Raw genomic sequence first — 20359 nt, 5'->3', positions numbered from 1 at the left:
GGATCCTCCTGCCGTTGGTAATTTGTGTAGTTGCTTTTTGTATAAAGATTCGTGATTGTCCCTCCTACTTGTTTGAAATTTGGGTGGTTACTTTCTATCCAAATATTGGTGATGGGCCCTCCTACCTGTTGGTAATTTGTGTAGTTACTTCTTGTATAAAGATTATTGATGGACCCTCCTACCTTTTGGTAAGTTGAGTATTTTATCTTTACGTCAAGATTAGTGATACATCCTCCTGACTTTTGAAAAGTTGAGTATTTATCTTTATATATAGATTAGTGATGGACCCTCCTAGTAGTTGGTAATTTGTGTAGTAACTTTTTACATAAAGATTAGTGATGGACCCGCCTTCCGTTGTTAATTTGTGTAATTACTTTTATATAAAGATTCGTGATTGACCCTCCAACTGTTGGCAATTTTTGAAGTTACTTTTTACATAAAGCTTAATGAGGGACTCTTCTACCTGTTAATAATTTGAGTATTTACTTTTTTATATAAAGCTTAGTGGTGGACTCTTCTACCTGTTGGTAATTTCAGTGGTTACTTTCTGTATAATGATTACTGATGGGCCCTCCTACCTTTTGGTAATTTCTGAGGTAACTTTTTTTCTAAAGATTATTGATGGACCCTCGTAATTGTTGTTAATTCGTGTCCTTACTTTTTATTGAAACATTAGTGATGAACCCTCCTAACATTAGTTGTTTTGAATAATTGATGATATAAAAAATAACCAGGATCCTCCTGTCTGTGTGGGAGTTGATTTCTGTCCTGTGGTCGGTTTCGAACTAAAACATTATTTTATTCAATTTCTCTCAAAAGGGAGCCGGCTCGCTTTGAAGTTGAGCCAGTTTCAAAATAAACGCCTCATTAACCTCAACTTATTTCAGCATGAACAGGAGATCCTGTTCAATTTTCCCAATCAATTCACATCCGTTTCTAAATGACCGAAACTGACAATGCCACGTTAACCAGGAATAGTAAAAAAAAATGTTCTGGGAACAAAAAGGTTGAGTGAGTATTACAGTGAAAATCCGTCTGGAGCGAGAAGGACCAGGTTCCAATGCCTGCTGTCTGAACTGCAAATTCTAAATGAAGCGCCATTGGAGCAGGATGGGGTAAATCCCCAATGTCCGTGTACTTGATTTCTGCCCCGCAACCGCTCTTAAAAGGTGTTTGTGGGGACACTGGTGGGGACCAGATGGGTTTAGCCCTGAAAGCCCGGTTGTAAAATGGACTGCCTTCAGTCGCGGTCTGATCTCATACTCATAGAATTATCGGTTCTCCGGCGCTGGAGAACATGATCAGACCGCTGGAAATAGGCTTTAGAGAGAAAGGTGAACGGGAGGAATGAAAGAAAAAAACACAGGACAGAAGCAGGGAATTTCCATCAATCTTACCTCGATCCCACAATAAGACACAGGACAGAAGCTGGGAATTTCCATCAATCTTACCTCGATCCCACAATAAAACACAGGACAGAAGCTGGGAATCCAAATCAACCTTCCCTCGAGCCCGCAATAAAACACAGGACAGAAGCTGGGAATCCAAATCCACCTTCCCACGATCCCGCAATAAAACACAGGACAGAAGCTGGGAATCCAAATCCACCTTACCTCGAGCCCGCAATAAAACACAGGGCAGAAGCTGGGAATCCAAATCCACCTTACCTCGAGCCCGCAAGGATTGTCAGTCTCTTTATTTCGCTGCAGATTTTTCAGCTTGTTTCCTTATTTCATTACAACCAATCAGGCTCCTTGTTCATTTTGACAGGTCACATGTTTAGAATTTGACCTGACCATTGTTTTGTGAGATTCAGAGTTCGGCCCTCTGGGTGAAAGCTGCTGCCAAACCGCAGGATGGATTTCAGTTATTCAAAACTTCAGAACAGGGAGCGGCCTTTCTGGTAAAATCACATCCAACAGGTTTGAAAATTTGCTGCCAATTCAACTGTGAACAAAGTTTGTTGTACATTTTACTTTATCTCAGTGTGAATGGTGCAGAGCGCGCAGAATTCTTCAATTGAACACAGGAGATTTTTTTTTTAGCCGGTATATAGCAAGCCCAACGAGGGACGGGGGTGGGATGGGGGAGAGGCGGCGGGGGGGGGGGGGGCGGGGGCAGCTCTTGATTTAGTTCAAAGAAACGAAAAGGGGCAAGTGGAAGGAATATCAGTGGGAGAGCATTTTGGTGGTCGTGATCATAATGTAGTTAGTTTGAGCATAGTTATAGAAAAGGACAAAGACAGAGCAGGAGTTAAAGTTTGCAATTGAGGAAAGGCCAATTGTACGAAACTGAGAAGTGATTTAGCAAAAGTAAAGTGGAAACAGCGACTTGAAGGTAAATCAGTGTCAGAGCAGTGGGAGACATTCAAAGGGGTGATTCAAAGGGTTCAGGATAAATATGTTCCCACAAAGAAAAAGGGAGGGGCTGCCAAATCTAGAGCCCCCTGGATGTCAAGAAGCATTCAGGGTAAGATAGGGCAGAAAAAGAAAGTCTCTGATAGACACCGGGAACTTAATACCACGGAAAGCTTAAAGGATTATTCAAAGTGCAGGTGTGAAGCTAAAAAGGAAATTTGGAAAGCAAACAGAGGGCCTGAAAAAAATATTAGCAGGTAAATTCAAAGAAAACCCAAAGATGTTTTAAAAATACATTAGGAGCAAGAGGATAACTAAGGAAATAGTAGGGCCTTTTAGAAACGGAAAAGATACACTATGTGTGGAGGCAGCAGATGTGGGTATGGTTCTAAATGAATACTTTGCATCTGTCTTCACAAAGTAGAGGGAATACACAATAAATGGGAGGATACTGAGAGGTGTACAGGAAGTGACGGAACTTAGAGTGCATGTCCACAGATCCCTGAAGGTGGCAGGACAGGGAGATAAGGTGGTTAAGAAGGCATATGGAATGCCTTACGTTATTAGCAGAGGCATCGAAAATAAAAGCAGGGATGTTATGCTGGAACTGTAGAAAACACTAGTTAGGCCACAACTTGAGTATTACGTGCAGTTCTGGTCACCACATCAGAGAAAGGTTGTAATTGCATTGGAGAGGATGTAGAGGCGATTTACGAGGATGTTGCCAGGACTAGAGAATATTCGTTAGATTGGATAGGCTGGTGTTGTTTTCCTTGGAACAGAGGAGGCTGAGGTGTGATTTGATTGGGGTGTGCTAAATTATGAGGGGCCTAGATAGAGTGGATCTATTTCCCTTATCGGAGGGGTCAATAACAAGGTAGCATAGATACTGTGCGACGAGGCGGAATGTCCAGTAGTGATGGTCTGGTGTTAGACGGGGTAGGATGACCTGTAGTGAGGGTCCAGTGTGAAGAGGGGAGGTGAGCGGTCGTGAGGTTCCAGAGTGAGGAGTGGGGATGGCCAGATGTGAGGATACGATGTGACGAGGGGGAGTGACCAGTAGTGAGGGTCTGTTGTGAGAAGGGGGAGTGTGACCTGTAGTGAGGGTCCAGTGTGAAGAGGGGGGTTGTCCGCTAGTGAGGTTCTGCTGTGACGAGGGGGAGGGACCGGTCGGGAGGTTCCGCTGTGACGAGGCGCGGGGGGGGGGGGTGACCTGCCGTGAGGTTCCGCTGTGACGAGCGGGTGTGACCTCGAGTGAGTTTCCGCTGCTACGAGGGGGGTGACCTGTAGTGAGTTTCCGCTGTGACGACGGGCGGTGACCTGTCGTGAGGTTCTGCTGTGACGACGGGCGGTGACCGGTAGTGAGGTTCTGCTGTGACGAGGGCGGGGGGGGGGGTGACCTGTAGTGAGGTTCTGCTGTGACGAGGGCGGGGGGGGGGGGTGTCCTGTAGTGAGGTTCTGCTGTGAGGAGGGGGTGACCGGTAGTAATGTTGCACTGTGACGAGGGGCGGTGACCGGTAGTGAGGATCCATTGTGACGAGGGGTTGTGACCGGTAGTGAGGTTCTACAGTGACGAAGGGACTTGACCTGTAGTGAGGTTCCAGTGTGGCGAGTGCGGGGTGAGGGGGGGACGTGACCGGTAGTGAGGTTCCGCTCTGACGAGGGGAGGTGACCGGTAGTCTCTGTCAGCATTAATGGAGGCCACTGACGGAATATGTTATTGACATCAGATCGTCTGCCTCCATCTTACATCCCTCACACCCTCGGACTCATGGTTTGAGTACAGATCGTTTCCTCCTTTAAGGAGCTTTTCTGGACATCCTACACTGGCTGATGTGTCACACTCGTGTTACTTAAGTTATCCATGTTCGGATTAAGGAACTCCTCATAATGGAGATTTTAGACCATCGGGGATTGTTGGGTTCGGACGCGTTGGGTTATATGGAGCCTGTGGGGATTAAACGTAATGATGGACTGAAGTGTGGGACAGGGGCCAATTGTGGAAGTGTCAGACACTCATTCACTGTGAGCCATTAAATGGCCTGAGAGCTCTGAACCTCCTGTCCACGAGAACAGAGCCAATAAGATACCATTCGCCAGCAACAATTCACTCCCGTCTGGTATTGCACGGCCCGTGTGCCTCTCAGTATCATCTCCTGTGCATGTATATTACACAGTGGGTAAAAGGTAACGATTCGCTCCTCTCTGTTACTGTATGGCCCGTGTGTCTCGGTATCAGCTCCTGTACGTGTACAGTACACAATGGGTAAAAAGGAATGAGTCACGGCTGTCTGGTTCTTTCGGCCCGTGTGTGTCTCAGTGTCAGCTCCTGTACATGTACAGTACATAGTGGGTAAAAGGGAACGATTCACTCCTGTCTGGTACTGTACGGCCCGTGTGTGTCAGAATATTTCAGAATACTTTTCAAACAAGTATAGATATTGTGGGAATGAGAAAGAAAGTGAAAGAGGGTGAGAGCTAGGCATTTAAATAGGAACAGATAAGGATCGAGAAAGAAAGAGGGAGCGGGGGAGAGACAGGAACACAGAGGGACATCGAGAGAGAGAGAAAGGGAGACACACAGATGGAGGTGACTGGGTTAAATACCAGAAGTGGTATATTTCCTGTACCATTTAATGTGCGCTCAGCACCAATCTTGGTCCAAGCGGGTACAGGGCAGTGAGAGTGAGAGGGGTTTGGAATCCCCATAATTTGTGTCATTATAATGAGGGAGAGACAGAGGGGCAGACAGGCAGAGAGAAAGAAATGGAGAGGCAGAGAGATGTAGATGGACTGAAAGGGAGAGAAAGAGAGAAGCAGGAGAGACAGAGGGAGAAACAAGGGGAGAGAGAAGACAGACAAATGGAGGTAACCGGGTTAAACGCAGAGGGAGAGACACAGGCTCAGGATGTCTCCAGTGTGCAGTCAGCCTGCCCAGTTCCCAGCCACTGGAAAAACGCGCCTCTCTCACACCCTTCCAGAATGTCTGAGTTAAAAATATAAATCCTGGAACGGTGAGTTTAAAAAGCGTCCAAAGGAATCAGCAGGTTAATCTCCCAGTTTATAGGGAAAGTTCAGCACTTTCTGGAGAGCGAGGGAAGGGATATCCCCAGGCTGGGAATGCACACAACGGTTCTTGGAGCAGGAGAGGGAGGGAGAGGTAGGGGATAGCCCCAGACTGGGAATACACACAGTGGGGTTTGGAGCAGGAGAGGGAGGGGGAGGGAGGGAGGGGATAACCCCAGACTGGGAATACACACAGTAGGATTTGGAGCAGGAAGGGAGGGAGAGGGAGTGGATATACCTAGACTGGGAATACACACTGGAGGGTTTGGAGCAGGCGGGTTAGGAGGAGGGAAGGGATATCCCCAGACTTGGAATACACACAGGGGGATTTGGAGCAGGCGAGGGAGGGGGAGGGAAGGGATATCCCCAGACTTGGAATACACAAAGTGGGGGTTGGAGCAGGCGAGGGAGGGAGGGAGGGAGGTCGAGAGAGGGGATATCCCAAGTCTGGGAATACCAAAAGGGGGTTTGGAGTAGGGGAAGGAGGAATGGAGGGGATTTTCCCAGACTGGGAATACACACAGGGGTTCTGGAGCAGGGGATGGAGGGAGTGTTGGACGGGATGACCCCAGGCTGGGAATACACACAGGAGGGTTTGGAGCAGACGAGGGGGGAGGTGATGGGGAAGCAGTCTGCCCCATGTCACTCTTGCTCCTTCCAGCCCTGTCTGTGGGTTTTGGTTTGAGCTGTGGGTAGAATTGATCTGTGTCACTCGGGCCTGTCCTTTGCCCAGCCCTGTGTGGGGCCTGTGAGTGGGATCAGTATTAGATATTTTGAATCTGAAGTAATATTCCCAACAAGGTCTTCGAGTTAAAGCTTTCAAATCAGCTCAACAGCTCCCCGGAATGTCGCACATCCCAACAAACAGCCCCCTGGTGTTCCTGGGCAAACTAGGCCTGACCTGGGAAGGATAAGCCCAGATTAACATGACAATCAGCAGAAAGCCAGGGGTAGAGAGAGATAGAGACATCCAACAGGTCAAAGGCTCAGGAGAGGAGCTCCAGCCGACAGTTAACAAACTGCTCACCTGAGGGTAACTGCGGGGTCCCAGTCCCAATCCAAACCCTCCCCTCTCTCTGGAGCGAAAACATCTCAGTCTTGATCAGCCTTGTGTCCTCAATCTCTCTCTAGCCTCTATAGAGTAACTGGTTTATAACTGCGAATTATTTGTAAATGGTGTTGCTGACAAATTGGCTGTGTTACTGAGGGAGTGAGGGAGCCCTGGGCTCTTGCTGTGTTTTTTTATGTTTTTACTTTGTTTCAATCAATTTCTTTTCTTGCTCCTGAGAATTTGTTTTGAAAAACTGGGACAAGAAAATTCAGAGAGAAAGTTTTAGCAAAGAGGAATCTTTGGACAACGGCCTCCCCTCGAGGCGGCGGGCCGGGGCCTCCCCCAGAGCGGGCGGGCCGGGGCCTCCCCGGAGTCTGCACCCACGAGTTCTGTCTGTTTATTACCTCGGGGTTTAATTGCCTCTCTGGGCCCTCGTTTTGGTGTTTCGGTTTAAAATGTTGAAAATTAACTGGGGCCCTTGTGTTTTAAACAGGTTAATGCCTGTGATGAAAGTAGCCCGGTCTGCAATGTTACACAAACAGGGCCTGAGAGATAATTATAGTTGGAAACGTGAACCGATGTATGGGCTTCGGGGTTTATTCTAATTTTAGAGCAATGCTGGTGTTTCGGGGAGATGCCTTGAGGGAAGACAGCGGCCATTTAAGCGGTTTTGTTAAGACTAAATAAGGAGAAACTGTTTCCACTGGCAGGAGGGCCGGCGACCAGAGGAAAAAGAGTTAAAATAATTGGCAAATATGTCACGGGATTGAAGAGGACCAAATTTTACTCATCGAGTTCAGATCTGGAATGCGCTGCCTGAAAGGGCGGAGGAAGCAGATTCAATAATAACTTTGCAAAGGGAATCGAAGAAATATTTAATAATGTAGAAACTATGCAGGTCAATGGGGAAAAAGGGGGGGGAGTTGGACTAATTGGATAGCTCTTTCAAAGAGCTGGCACAGGCACGATGGCACGAATGGCCTCATTCTGTGCTGTATCATTCCATTATTTTTTGTCATGTTCATCTTGGCCATTTTTTGTCAGGTTCATGTCGGCCATTTTGTGTCATGTTCATGTCGGCCATTTTGTGGCAGGTTAATGTCGGCCATTATGTGTCAGGTTCATGACGGCCATTTTGTGTCAGGTTTCTATCGGCCATTTGTGGCAGGTTCATGTCGGCTATTTTGTGTCATGTTCATGACGGCCATTTTGTGTCAGGTTTATGTCGGCCATTTTGTGTTAGGTTCATGTCGGCCATTTTGTGTCAGGTTAATGTCGGCCATTTTGTTGAGTCCCAGCTGAGCTCCTTCGCTCAGTCTCACATTTTGTGTCAATTGCAGATCCAGCCTCTCGAGCAGCACCCACACGGATCAATACACTTATCGGTTGTATCTGCGATGCTGTTTGGAGGAGGTGGGATGTCGTTTTTATCAGTATTTTAAAACAATCAAACCAGTTTATTGAAAATAATGACAAAATCAAGCCCGAGTTGAAGCAATCGGTGGAGTCTCATTAACAGAGCACAAGGATAACAAGTTGCATTTATATCGCACCTTTATAGTAAAATGTCTCAAAGCGCTTCACAGGAGCGATTATTAAACAACATTTGACAGTGAGCCACTTGGGAAAACATTAGGACACGTGACCAAAAACTTGGTCAAGGAGGTCGGTTTTAAGGAACATCTTAAAGGAGTAGAGAGAGGCAGAGAGACAGAGAAGTTTAGGGAGAGAATTCCAGAGCTTTGGGATTAGGCAGCTGAAGGCATGGCGGTCAATGGTGGAGCGTTTAAAATTGGAGATGGGCAAGAGGCCAGAATTGGAAGAACGCAGAGATCTCGGAGGAATGTTGGGACACTTGTTACAGAGTCCGACTCCTCACTGGGAGAGACACACACTATGCACTTGTTACAAAGTCGGATTCCTCACTGGTAGACACACACGGTACACAGGGACACTTGTTATAGAGTCCTGCACGTCACTGGGAGACACACACACACTGTAAAATGACCCAGTGAGCCCCATTGCAGCAAAGACTGAGTCCCATCCTGGGCCCTTCCTGTCTGTGCACTTCCCCAGTGAGTCCCACTGCAGCACAGACTGAGACTCACTCTGGGCCCTTCCTGTCTGTACATTTCCCCATTGAGTCCCACTGCAGCCCAGACTGAGCCCCACCCTGGGCCCTTCCTGTCTGTACATTTACCCACTGAGTCCAACTGCAGCCCAGACTGAGCCCCACCCTCGGCCCTTCCTCTCTCCACATTTACCCATTGCCCCATTGGAGAACATTCAGCCCCGGATATCCTGCAGAATCAGCGCTGGGGACCTCGGTGACTGAGTCTCGTGACCCTGTTGCTCGGCCTCATGACGTCACAACGGGAGATGGCGCTCGCTCAGCTCGAGCTGGAAACCGTTCAACGGCCGTTCGGATTTAAACCTGGAGCGCGGCCATTTAAAGGGGAGGGACAGAAAATCGGCCAAATAATGAGACCATTAATGTTCATAAATTGAAACGATGACAAGTCCACTTTCAGTCCGCGTCTTGTGTCCTGCAGCGACTTGAGCTGATTCTTTCCGTTTGAACTGAACTGATTCTTCTCCAGCCTGAAACAGATTAAAGATTAAACAGGAAATAAGCAGATTGAACAATAGTGTAAATAACAGGAAGACTGGGCTTAATATTTCAATAATAATTACAGACAAATATCACCCATGATAGTGACTGAATCCCATCTACATTTTATTTATTACATTAAACTTTACACAAACACTGACCGGATCTATTCCAGACTCCTGCAGGGCAGTATGAGGCTGCGGAGAGCGGGGACAGATCGGTCTGTGAAGGAGTTTAACCCGAAGGACAGACCCGTCAATGACCGGTTTGTACTGAGAGCGGAAACCAGATCCTCCGTACAAGGATCTGTGAAACCGTTACAATGCAGCCTGGGGATCAGAGAGACAGAGAGAGAGATATAACAGGAATCATAGTAAATAGCCAGTGTTTATTAATAACACTATTACTGATACTAATAATAATTTACAGTGTTTATTAATAATACTATTACTGATACGAATAGTAATGGACAGTGTTTATTAATAACACTACTACTGATAGTAATAATAATGTACAGTGCTTTAATAACACTATTACTGATACTAGTAATAGTGTACAGTGTTTATTAATTAAACTATTACTGACACTAATAATAATATACAGTGTTTATTAATAATACTATTACTGATACTAACAATAATGTCCAGTGTTTATTAATAATACTATTACTGACACTAAAAATAATATAGTGTTGATTAATATCACTATTATTGATACTAATAATAATGTATATTGTTTATTGATAAAATGATGACTGACACTAATAATAATGTACAGTGTTTATTAATAAAACAATTACTCACACCAATAATAATTTACAGTCTTTATTAATAATACTATCACTGACACTAATAACAATGTACAATGTTTATTAATAACACTACAACTGATACTAATAATAATGTACAGTGTTTATTAATAACATGATTACTGATACTAATAATAATGTACAGTGTTTATTAATAACACTATTACTGACAGTAATAACAATATAGTGTTTATTAATGACATTATGAATGATGCTAATAAAATGTACAGTGTTTATTAATAATAATATTATTACTGACTAATAATATACGGTGTTTATTAGTAAGACTATTACTGATACTAATAATAATGTACAGTGTTTATTAATCACACTATCAATGACACTAATAATAATGTAGTGTTTATTTATAACACTATCATTGATACTAATAAAATGTACAGAGCTTATTAATAAAATTATTAATGACACTAATAATAATGTAGTTTTTATTAACAATACTGTTACTGTCACTAGTAATAACATACAGTGTTTATTAATAACATTGTACAGTGATATTAATAACACTATTACTTACACTAAAATTAATGTACCGTGATTATTAAAAACACTGTAACTTACACTGATATTATTGTACCGTGTGAGACATTCAAGAACGACGACAACTTCCAATTATACTAGGCGTTCAATGTAGTAAAACAACCCCAGGTGGGTCACGGGAGAGTTATCAGGCAACATTTGACACCGAGCCACCTAAAGAGATATTAGGACAAGAGGTAGTTTTAAGGAGAGTCTTTAAGGAGGAGAAAGAGGTACACAGGTTTAGGAGGGAATTCCCGAGCTTACGGTCTGGACTGCTGAAGGCCCGGCTGCAGTGGTGGAGGTGAGGAAACTGTGGACGCAAAAGCGGCAAGAATTGAAGGAGCGCGGAGATCTCGGAGGATTCTACAGAGATACGGATGGGTGAGGCCATGCAGTGCAGATGAGAATTTTAAATTTGAGGCTTTCACGGACCAGGGGCTAATGTTGGTCCGCAAACACAGGGGTGATGGGAGAACGGGACTTGGTGCGAGTTCGGATATGGACAGCAGAGTTTTGGATGAGCTCAAGTTGACGGAGAGCATTGGAATAGCCGATTCTGCAAATAACAAAAGCATGGATGTAGGTTTCAGCAGCAGATGGGTTTAGGCAGGGGCAGAGACGGACATTATTCCACAGGATGGAGTAGGCGGTCTTGGTGATGCATTTTGAGTTGAAAGCTCAGCTCAGTGTCAAATAGGCCCTTGACGTTGCGAACAGTCTGGTTCAGCCAATGATAGACCCCAGGGAAGGGCATGGAGTCGGTGTCTGGGGAACGGATTTAATGGTGGGGCCGAAGGCAATGGGTTCAGTCTTCACAATATTTAGTTGGAGGAAAGTTCTGCTCATCCATTGCTGATTGTAGGACAAGCAGTGTAATAAATCAGAGGCAGTGGAGGGGTCGACAGAGGTGGGGCTGAGGTAGAGCTGGGTGTCGTCAGCGTACATACTCTCCACTTGCCTGGATGAGTGCAGCTCCAACAACACTCAAGAAGCTCGACACCATCCAAGATAAAGCAGCCCGCTTGATTGGCAACCCATCCACCACCCTAAACATTCACTCCCTTCACCACCGGCGCACTGTGGCTGCAGTGTGCACCATCCACAGGATGCACTGCAGCAACTCGCCAAGGCTTCTTCGACAGCACCTCCCAAACCCGCGACCTCTACCACCTAGAAGGACAAGAGCAGCAGGCGCATGGGAACAACACCACCTGCACGTTCCCCTCCAAGTCACACACCATCCCGACTTGGAAATATATCGCCGTTCCTTCATTGTCGCTGGGTCAAAATCCTGGAACTCCCTTCCTAACAGCACTGTGGGAGAACGGTCACCACACGGACTGCAGCGGTTCAAGAAGGCGGCTCACCACCACCTTCTCGAGGGCAATTAGGGATGGGCAATAAATGCTGGCCTTGCCAGCGACGCCCACATCCCGTGAACGAATAAAAAAAAACATGTGGAACCTGACGGTATGTTTTCGGATGATGTCATCGAGGGGCAGCATGTAGATGAGAAATTGGAGGAGCTCAAGGATAGATCCTTCGGGGACTCCTGAGGTAAAAGTGCGGGAGCGTGAAGAGAAGCCGTTGCTGGTGATTCTCTGGATACGACTGGATAGAAAAGAATGGAACCCAGGCGAGGGCAGTCCCACCCAGCTGGACGATTGAGGAGAGGGGTTGAAGGAGGATTGTGTGGTCAACCATTTCAAAGGCTGCAGAGAGGTCGAGAAGGATGAGGAGTGATAATTTACCATCGTCACAATCACATAAGCTGTCATTTGTGACTTTGATAAGGGCCTTTTCAGTATCGGGGCGGAAACCTGATTGGAAGGATTCAAACATGGAGTTGCGGGAAAGATCGGCACCGATTTGAGAGGCGACAACACAATCAATGACTTTGGAGAGGAAAGGGAGGTTGGAGATGGACAGTAGTTTGCAAGGACAGAGGGATCAAGGGTGGATTTTTTGCCTGGTTCAATTCCATTCTCTCCAGTTATAACCAGAGAATCTCCTGCAATGGCATCTATTCCCACTCCTGCAATGTTACCTCTGGTGTCCTCCAAGGATGTATCCTTGTCCCCCTCCTATTTCTCATCTACAAGCTGCCACTCAACGATAACATCCGAAAACACAAAGTCAGGTTCCACATGTACACTGACGACACCCAGCTCTACCTCACCCTCGACCCCTCCACTGTCTCTCATTTCTCACATTGCTTTTCCGACGTCCAGCACTGAATGAGCAAAAATGTCGTCCAACTAAATATTGGGAGGACTGAAGCCATTGTCTTTGGTCCCTGCTGTAAACGCTGTTCCCCAGCCGCCGACTACATACCTCTCCCTGGCTACTGTCTTAGGCTGGACCAGGCCGGTCGCCTCTTTGGCGTTCTATTTGACCTTGAGAAGAGCTTCCGACCAAACATCCGCTCCATCACAAAGAACCCCTGCTTCCCCCCCAAGTAACATTGCCCGTTTCCACCCCTGCCTCAGTTCATCTGCTGCTGAAACACTGATCCATGTTTTGTTACCTCCAGACTCCACTATTCCAATAGTTTCCTGGCTGTCCTCCTATCTTCCACCCTCATAAACTAGAGTTCATCCAAAACTCTGCTGTCCGTATCCTAACTCGCACCAAGTCCCGTTCTCACATCACCCCCTATGCTCGGTGACCTGCAATGGCTCCCGATCCTGGAACATCTCGACTTTAAATGTCTCATCCTTGTTTTAAAATCCTTCCATGGCCTCGCCCCGACCTATCTCCGTAACTTCTTCAGCCCTACAAATCTCCGATATTTCTGCATTCCTCCAATTCTTGCCTCTTGCACATCTCTGACTTTAATCGCTCCACAACTGGAGGCCTCACCTTCAGCTGCCTCGGCCCTAAGCTCTGGAATTCCCTCCCTAAACCTCTCCTCTTCCCTACCTCTCCCTCCTGCATTAAGACGCTCCTCAAAACCTACGTCTTTGACCGAGCTTTTGGTCACCTGTCCTAATATTTCCTTATGTAGCTCGGTGAGAATTTTTGTTTGATAATCGCTCCTGTGAAGCACCTTGGGACGTTTTCCTGCGTTAAAAGCGCTATATAAATGCAAATTGTCCGTCTTGTTGTTGTAAGGGTGGAGGAGACAGGGGCGAAGGGTTTAAATAGTTGGTTTATAGTGAAGAGAAGTCGATGTTATAAGAACATAAGAACATAAGAAATTGGAGCAGGAGTAGGCCAATCGGACCCTCGAGCCTGCTCCGCCATTGAATAAGATCATGGCTGATCTGATCCCAAACACAAATCTAAACAACACAAGAAGTAGGAGCAGGAACCGGCCACACAGCCCCTGGGCCCCCTCCGCCACCCACAGGGCATTGACCGATCCGAACTCAGCTTCATGTCCAATTTCCTGCCCGCTCCCCATAACCCTAATTCCCTTCACTTCTAGGAAACTGTCTATTTCTGTTTTAAATTTATCTAATGATGTAGCTTCCACAGCTTTCTGGGGCAGCAAATTCCACAGACCTACCACCCTCTGAGTGAAGAAGTTTCTCCTCATCTCAGTTTTGAAAGAGCAGCCCCTTAGTCTAAGATTATGCCCCCTAGTTCTAGTTTCACCCATCTTTGGGAACATCCTTACTGCATCCACCCGATCAAACCCCTTCACAATCTTATATGTTTCAATAAGATCGCCTCTCATTCTTCTGAACGCCAATGAGTAGAGTCCCAATCTACTCAACCTCTCCTCATATGTCCGCCCCCTCATCCCCGGGATTAACCGAGTGAACCTTCTTTGTACTGCCTCGAGAGCAAGTATGTCTTTTCTTAAGTATGGAGACCAAAACTGTATGCAGTATTCCAGGTGCGGTCTCAACAATACCCTATATAACTGCAGCAATACCTCCCTGTTTTTATATTCTATCCCCCTAGCAATAAAAGCCAACATTCCGTTGGCTTTCTTGATCACCTGCTGCACCTGCAGACCAACTTTTTAATTTTCTTGCACTAGGACCCCAGATCCCTTTGTACTGCAGTACTTTCTAGTCTCTCGCCATTAAGAAAATAACTTGCTCTCTGATTTTTCCTGCCAAAGTGCATAACCTCACATTTTCCAATATTATATTGCATCTGCCAAATCTCCGCCCACTCACCCAGCTTGTCTATATCCCCCTGCAGGTTTTTTATGTCCTCCTCACTCTCGACTTTCCCTCCCATCTTTGTATCATCTGCAAATTTTGATATGTTGCACTCGGTCCCCTCCTCCAAATCGTTAATATAGATTGTAAAAAGTTGGGGACCCAGCACCGACCCCTGTGGAACACCACTGGTTACTGGTTGCCAGTCCGAAAATGAACCATTTATCCCAACTCTCTGCTTCCTGTTCGATAACCAATCCTCCACCCATGCCAGAATGTTACCTCCAATCCCGTGATTTTTTATCTTAAGTAATAATCTTTTATGTGGCACCTTGTCGAATGCCTTCTGGAAGTCTAAATACACTACGTTCACTGGTTCCCCTTTATCCACCCCTTTATCTTTGCATTCCGTGATGATCCTGGAGTTGTGAGGAGTTCTGGCAGAGGAGAGCGGGACTCGACAGTGTTTAATGCGATCCAGCCAGAATGGCTGAAACAGTTGTCCGGAATAAGCGTTCAAGTCTTTGGCCCTTGGACAAGGGAGCGTTGATGGTGGTGGGGAGCAGAGGGAACAGCCAGGGTCAGAGAGAGTAATGGTTTTAACGGGGACAACGTCATCACAGGTGGAGGTGAGGATGCGATTGAGCAGATTGGCAGCAGCAGAAATATCGTGGTGGCTGGAGGGCCAAAGGTCTAAGTTCAGAATCTGAAAGTGTCGTTGCTAGTGACTTGGGGAAAAGCTTTTTCCAGTGATGGATGCAGAAGGAATTGAGGTTTGGGAGAGAGGAGGGTTTGTGAGTGGTGAGGGACACAAGGAAGCGACCAGAGATCGCTAAACATTTATAAAACACTGGTAGACCTCAGCTGGAGTATTGTTTTCAATTCTGGGCACCGCACTTTAAGACGGAAGTCAAGACCTTAGAGAGGGTGCAGAGGAGATTTCCTAAAATAGTACCAGGGTTGAGGGACTTCAGTTATGTGGAGAGACCGGACAAGCTTGGATTGTTCCCCCTAGAACAGAGGAGGTCAAGTGGAGATTTAATAGAGGTGTTGAAAATCATGAACGGTTTTGATCGAGTAAATAAGGAGAAACTGTTCCCAGTGGCAGAAGAATCAGTAACCAGAGGACACAGATTTAAGGTGATTGGCAAAAGAGCCAGAGCCGACACGAGGAAACATGTGTTTACACAGCGAGGTGTAATAATCTGCAATGCATTGACCGAAAGAATGGTGGAAGCAGATACAATGGAACATTTGAAAAGGGAATTGGACAAATACTTGAAGGGAAAACAAAATACAGGGCGACCGTGAAAGAGCAGGGAGTACGATTAATTCGATAGCTCTTTCCAAGAACTGGCACAGGCACAATGGGCCGAATCGCCTCCTCCTGTGTTTTACCGATGATGATACTGTGGCCTTATCTGTGATTGAAACGATGGGAATGGGGAGGCCATGCGAGATGGGAAGGTCGAGGGGCGGCCGTGAATCGGGGTAGGAGAGTTGATATGGAGGGAGAAGTTATGTCAGATACGACGGCAGAGAATTCAGATCAGATCCACTTATTCAAAACACGCAGTCTGGTACCGACTCCAATTTCTGCATTTTACAATCCGGGTTCTTCAGAGCCGCAGATAATAGTTTCACTCCTGAGTTTCCCAGTTTATTTTTACCCATGTTCAGAACCGTTAGTGACAGGTTTGTATTGAGAGCGGAGCAGATATCCTTGACAAAGGAATCTGCAAGATCGTTATCATACAGACTGGGGATCAGAGAGAGAGAGAGAGAAATGACAGATATTAGCGTAAATCAAAGCGTAGATTAATTCATAATAATGCCGATATTAACAATAATAAGCAGTGTTAATTGATAATACTACTGCTGATAATAATAATGCAGAGAGTTTATTGATGACATTATTGCTGAAATTATTAATAATGTACAGTGTTTACTGATAACATTCTTTCTAATACTAATAATAATGTGCAGTGTTTATTAATAACACTATTAATGATATTAATAATGTGCAGTGTTTATTAATAACACTATTACTGATACTAATAATAATGTGCAGTGTTTATTAATAACACTATTAATGATATTAATAGTAATGTGCAGTGTTTATTAATAACACTATTGCTGATACTAATAATAATGTGCAGTGTTTATTAATAACACTATTACTGATACTAATTATAATGTGCAGTGTTTATCATTAACTCTATTACTGATGCTATTTTTTTATTCGTTCATGGGATGTGGGCGTCGCTGGCGAGGCCGTCATTTATTGCCCATTCCGAATTGCCCTTGAGAAGGCGGTGGTGAGCCGCCTTCTTCAATCGCTGCAGTCCGTCTGGTCACGGTTCTCCCACAGTGCTTTTCGGAACGGAGTTCCAGGATTTTGACTCAGCGACGATGAAGGACCGGCGATATATTTCCAAGTCGGGATGGTGCGTGACTTGGAGGGGAGCGTGCAGGTGGTGTTGATCCCATGTGCCTGCTGCTCTTGTCCTTCTCGGTGGTAGAGGTCGCGGGTATGGAATGTGCTGTTGAAGAAGCCTTGGCGAGTTGCTGCAGTGCATCCTGTGGATGGTACACACTGCAGCCACTGTGCTCCGGTGGTGAAGGGAGTGAATGTTAAGGGTGGTGGTTGGGGTGCCAATCCAGCGGGCTGCTTTACCTTGGATGGTGTCGAGCTTCTTGAGTGTTGTTCGAGCTGCACTCATCCAAGCACGTGGAGAGTATTCCATCACACTCCTAACTTGTACCTTATAGATGGTGGAAAGGCTTTGGGGAGTCTGGAAGTGAGTCACTCGCCGCAGAATACCCAGCCTCTGACATGCTCTCGTAGCCACAGTATTTATATGGCTGGTCCAGTTATTGTTCTGGTCAATGGTGATCCCCAGGATGTTGATGGTGGGGGATTCGGCGATGGTAATGCCGTTGAATGTCAAGGGGAGGTGGTTAGACTCTCTCTTGTTGGAGATGGTCATTGCCTGGCACTTATCTGGCGCGAATGTTACTTGCCACTTATGAGCTCAAGCCTGGATATTGTCCAGGTCTTGCTGCATGCGGGCTCGGACTGCTTCATTATCTGAGTGGTTGCGAATGGAACTAATAATAATGTACATTGTTTATTAATAACACTACTACTGATACTAATAGCAATATAGTGTTTATTAAAAACACTATTACTGATACTAATAATAATGTACAGTGTTAGACATCCAATTATTATAAACACAATCTCACACAGTCTGATACTTACCCCAGTCTCTGAATTAAAGAGGGGAAATTAGAGGGACAATGCAACTGTTATATTAAGAATAGAGGAGAGGGGAATTTAAGAAAATATAGTAACTGTTTAATTAGAAATGGGAGCAGCGGAACGCAGTAAACATTAATGTAGAAGTAGGGGTCAGGGGAATACTTTGCTTTCCAATTTATCGTTGATTCCTTGCACATCGCTTTCTCACGGTTATAACTGGTTGCAGATGCTACGCTGACTGATGGAATGTAAATCTCAGCCTGATGCCGGACTCCTATCTTAAATACTGTTGGCCGTCTGAATGCAGTTAAATGAGAATATGCCTATTACACAGAAGTGCCCGCAACTCATCACCACTTCCTCCCAAAGCTGGACGCTAGCCGGATTGGCAGAGCCTGGGATACACGAGGACCTGTAACTATGTGAAGTTGGCTTTTGGAGAATCTCAGGTTGTTGTCGAAGGTTAAATAGTAACGGATAAACTGGGCACTTAGTCACAATTAGTAAATTAAGTACAATATAATTAAAGTATAAAGGTTATCGTTAGTATAAGGTTTTAGACAAGGCTCTTTCAAATTGAAGTGAGGTGTCATAGGTTTATTGAACACACAGAACATCCAATAGTGCTTAAACCTACAATTAAAACATAGTGATTAGAACGACAGCTGTTGGTTGGGGATCAAACTTGTTCCAGTTCTGAGCTTATTCTCTTCGGCCTTTACGAATAAGAATTCTCATCACAACTTGCCACTTTTTATACATTTTCTGACTCACTGTGCGTGTCAATTTACACAATTCTGCATTTCATAGTCATATAACAGTTACAATACAAATCCACACATGGAGAATTGAATTGACTTTTCCTTTATCCTCTACCTAAACTTTTCCGCCTTCTACCACTCTCTCCTCCTTTAAGACGCTCCTTCAAACCTACATCTTTGACCAAGCTTTTGCTCACCTGTCCTAATACCTCCGAATGTGACTCGGTGATAAACTTTGTTTGCCAACGCTCCTGTGAAGCGCCTTGTGCCGTTTTATTATATTAAAGGCGCGATATTATTGCAAGTTGTTGCTGATGTTTTTGATGTTGTTTTTCAAGAACGATATTTTCCCTTACCTAACAACCTCTTTCCCAGTTCGTCTCACTCCGAAAATTCACTTAGTTCGTTATCTTTTCAACAACTTCACTCTTGATCTATTTAATTGCAATTCGACGAAGTGAAATCTATAAATATAAGTCTGCCTTTCTTTCTGTATTATTTGTGCGAATTAAAATGAATGAAGAATGCCCAGTTTATTTCCATTTGCAGAACTACCTACTTTCCCACACTGTTAACAAATCATTAATGTTCTCTGAAATTGATCAATCAGCATGTAATTGCATGTGTTTAATTAAATCTCTGACTACTTTATCCTGAAACTGACCATTGCTGCAGGGTCAGCCCTGGCCCAACAGCCCAGTGGGACTTGAAATTGACTTTTTCTTCGATGCTTCTCAGGCAAAGGCTAAATATTAAGAATACTACAATATTAATTTAAACCAATACAGTAAAACATTATCAGATCTCATGACAGTCTGATTCACCTTTTCATAGAGCACACTCTTTGTTGACGTTACTGTATTTAAGGTCAACAGTGAACAATATCTCATCATCATTTATCCATCTCGATCTATTGTATTGCGCGGGTCTCTGCCTACTGATTTTACATATGTGTCCAGAGCCTCATTACCCATTTCATGTAGTGTTGTTATCAGGAGACTGACCATGCCTTGGATCCGTTCTTCAGTGCATTTTCATCATGCATGTCGAAAGCTGGCTGTTTCATGTGTAACACGTCACTTCTGTACACAGCGATATCCCAGGATCATGCAGCACGAGACATCCGATACAAGCCATTCCTGCCCTTTCTGGATCTCTCTCAATAGATCGTGGGGCCTGGAGGTGTTTGATTAGAATGTCCCCCTGCACGGTCCCGATGTTTCGGGTAGTGGCTAAACATCAAATGTATTTTTCCCATATAAGCAAGGACTCAACTATCTCGAAGAGAAAGATAACAATTAACTATCTTACCGACTTTCCTGACTTTCACTGGACTGCATATTGATATCTATTAGCGAGTCGTGTCCGGGTGATTTAGTTTAAGAAGGGATGCTGCAGGATTGATAGAAACAGACTGCTTCCATTCGTTGAGGGATCAAGAACTAACGGCCAAAGGTGAATGAATACATTGAAGAGATTTAGAACTGAGGGTCGGAGAAACCTATACATGGAGATTCGGGAGGTTGCCGAATTCATGGAAGCAGAAATTCGATCAATATACAAGATTAAATTGGATAGTTAGATAAGGAAAAATAGGTTGAAGGGATGTCGAGGTAGAGTGGGTAAAGTAATTGGAACTATTTTCTCAGTTGGAAGGAAAACGCCAACAAGGACTGGTTGGGTCGATTGACTTGTTCCCCTTGTATAATATTCCAATATTTTGATGGTCAGTTGACACTTCAAGTAAATATCTGCAAACTAAGATGCCTAACGTCGGATTGA

The 20359-nt window shown here is 45.0% G+C and overlaps 1 protein-coding gene across 1 annotated transcript in view; it reads right to left on the bottom strand.

The window, feature by feature from the left end:
• The window catches only part of LOC137318119 (beta-1,3-galactosyl-O-glycosyl-glycoprotein beta-1,6-N-acetylglucosaminyltransferase 3-like), a 31874-nt gene extending 12231 nt beyond the window's left edge, over nucleotides 1-19643 (bottom strand). Inside the window, exons 1-2 of the mRNA XM_067981093.1 lie at nucleotides 19582-19643; nucleotides 16136-16310 (exon numbers count right to left, since the gene is read on the bottom strand). Coding sequence (XP_067837194.1) covers nucleotides 16136-16310; nucleotides 19582-19643 — 237 coding nt within the window. The remainder of the gene's footprint in view (nucleotides 1-16135; nucleotides 16311-19581) is intronic.
• Between the last annotated feature and the right edge of the window lie 716 nt (nucleotides 19644-20359).

The sequence above is a fragment of the Heptranchias perlo genome, unplaced genomic scaffold (assembly GCF_035084215.1).
Source record: "Heptranchias perlo isolate sHepPer1 unplaced genomic scaffold, sHepPer1.hap1 HAP1_SCAFFOLD_65, whole genome shotgun sequence".
Lineage (NCBI taxonomy): Eukaryota > Metazoa > Chordata > Chondrichthyes > Hexanchiformes > Hexanchidae > Heptranchias > Heptranchias perlo.
This window is presented reverse-complemented; position numbering and strand designations above follow the sequence as displayed.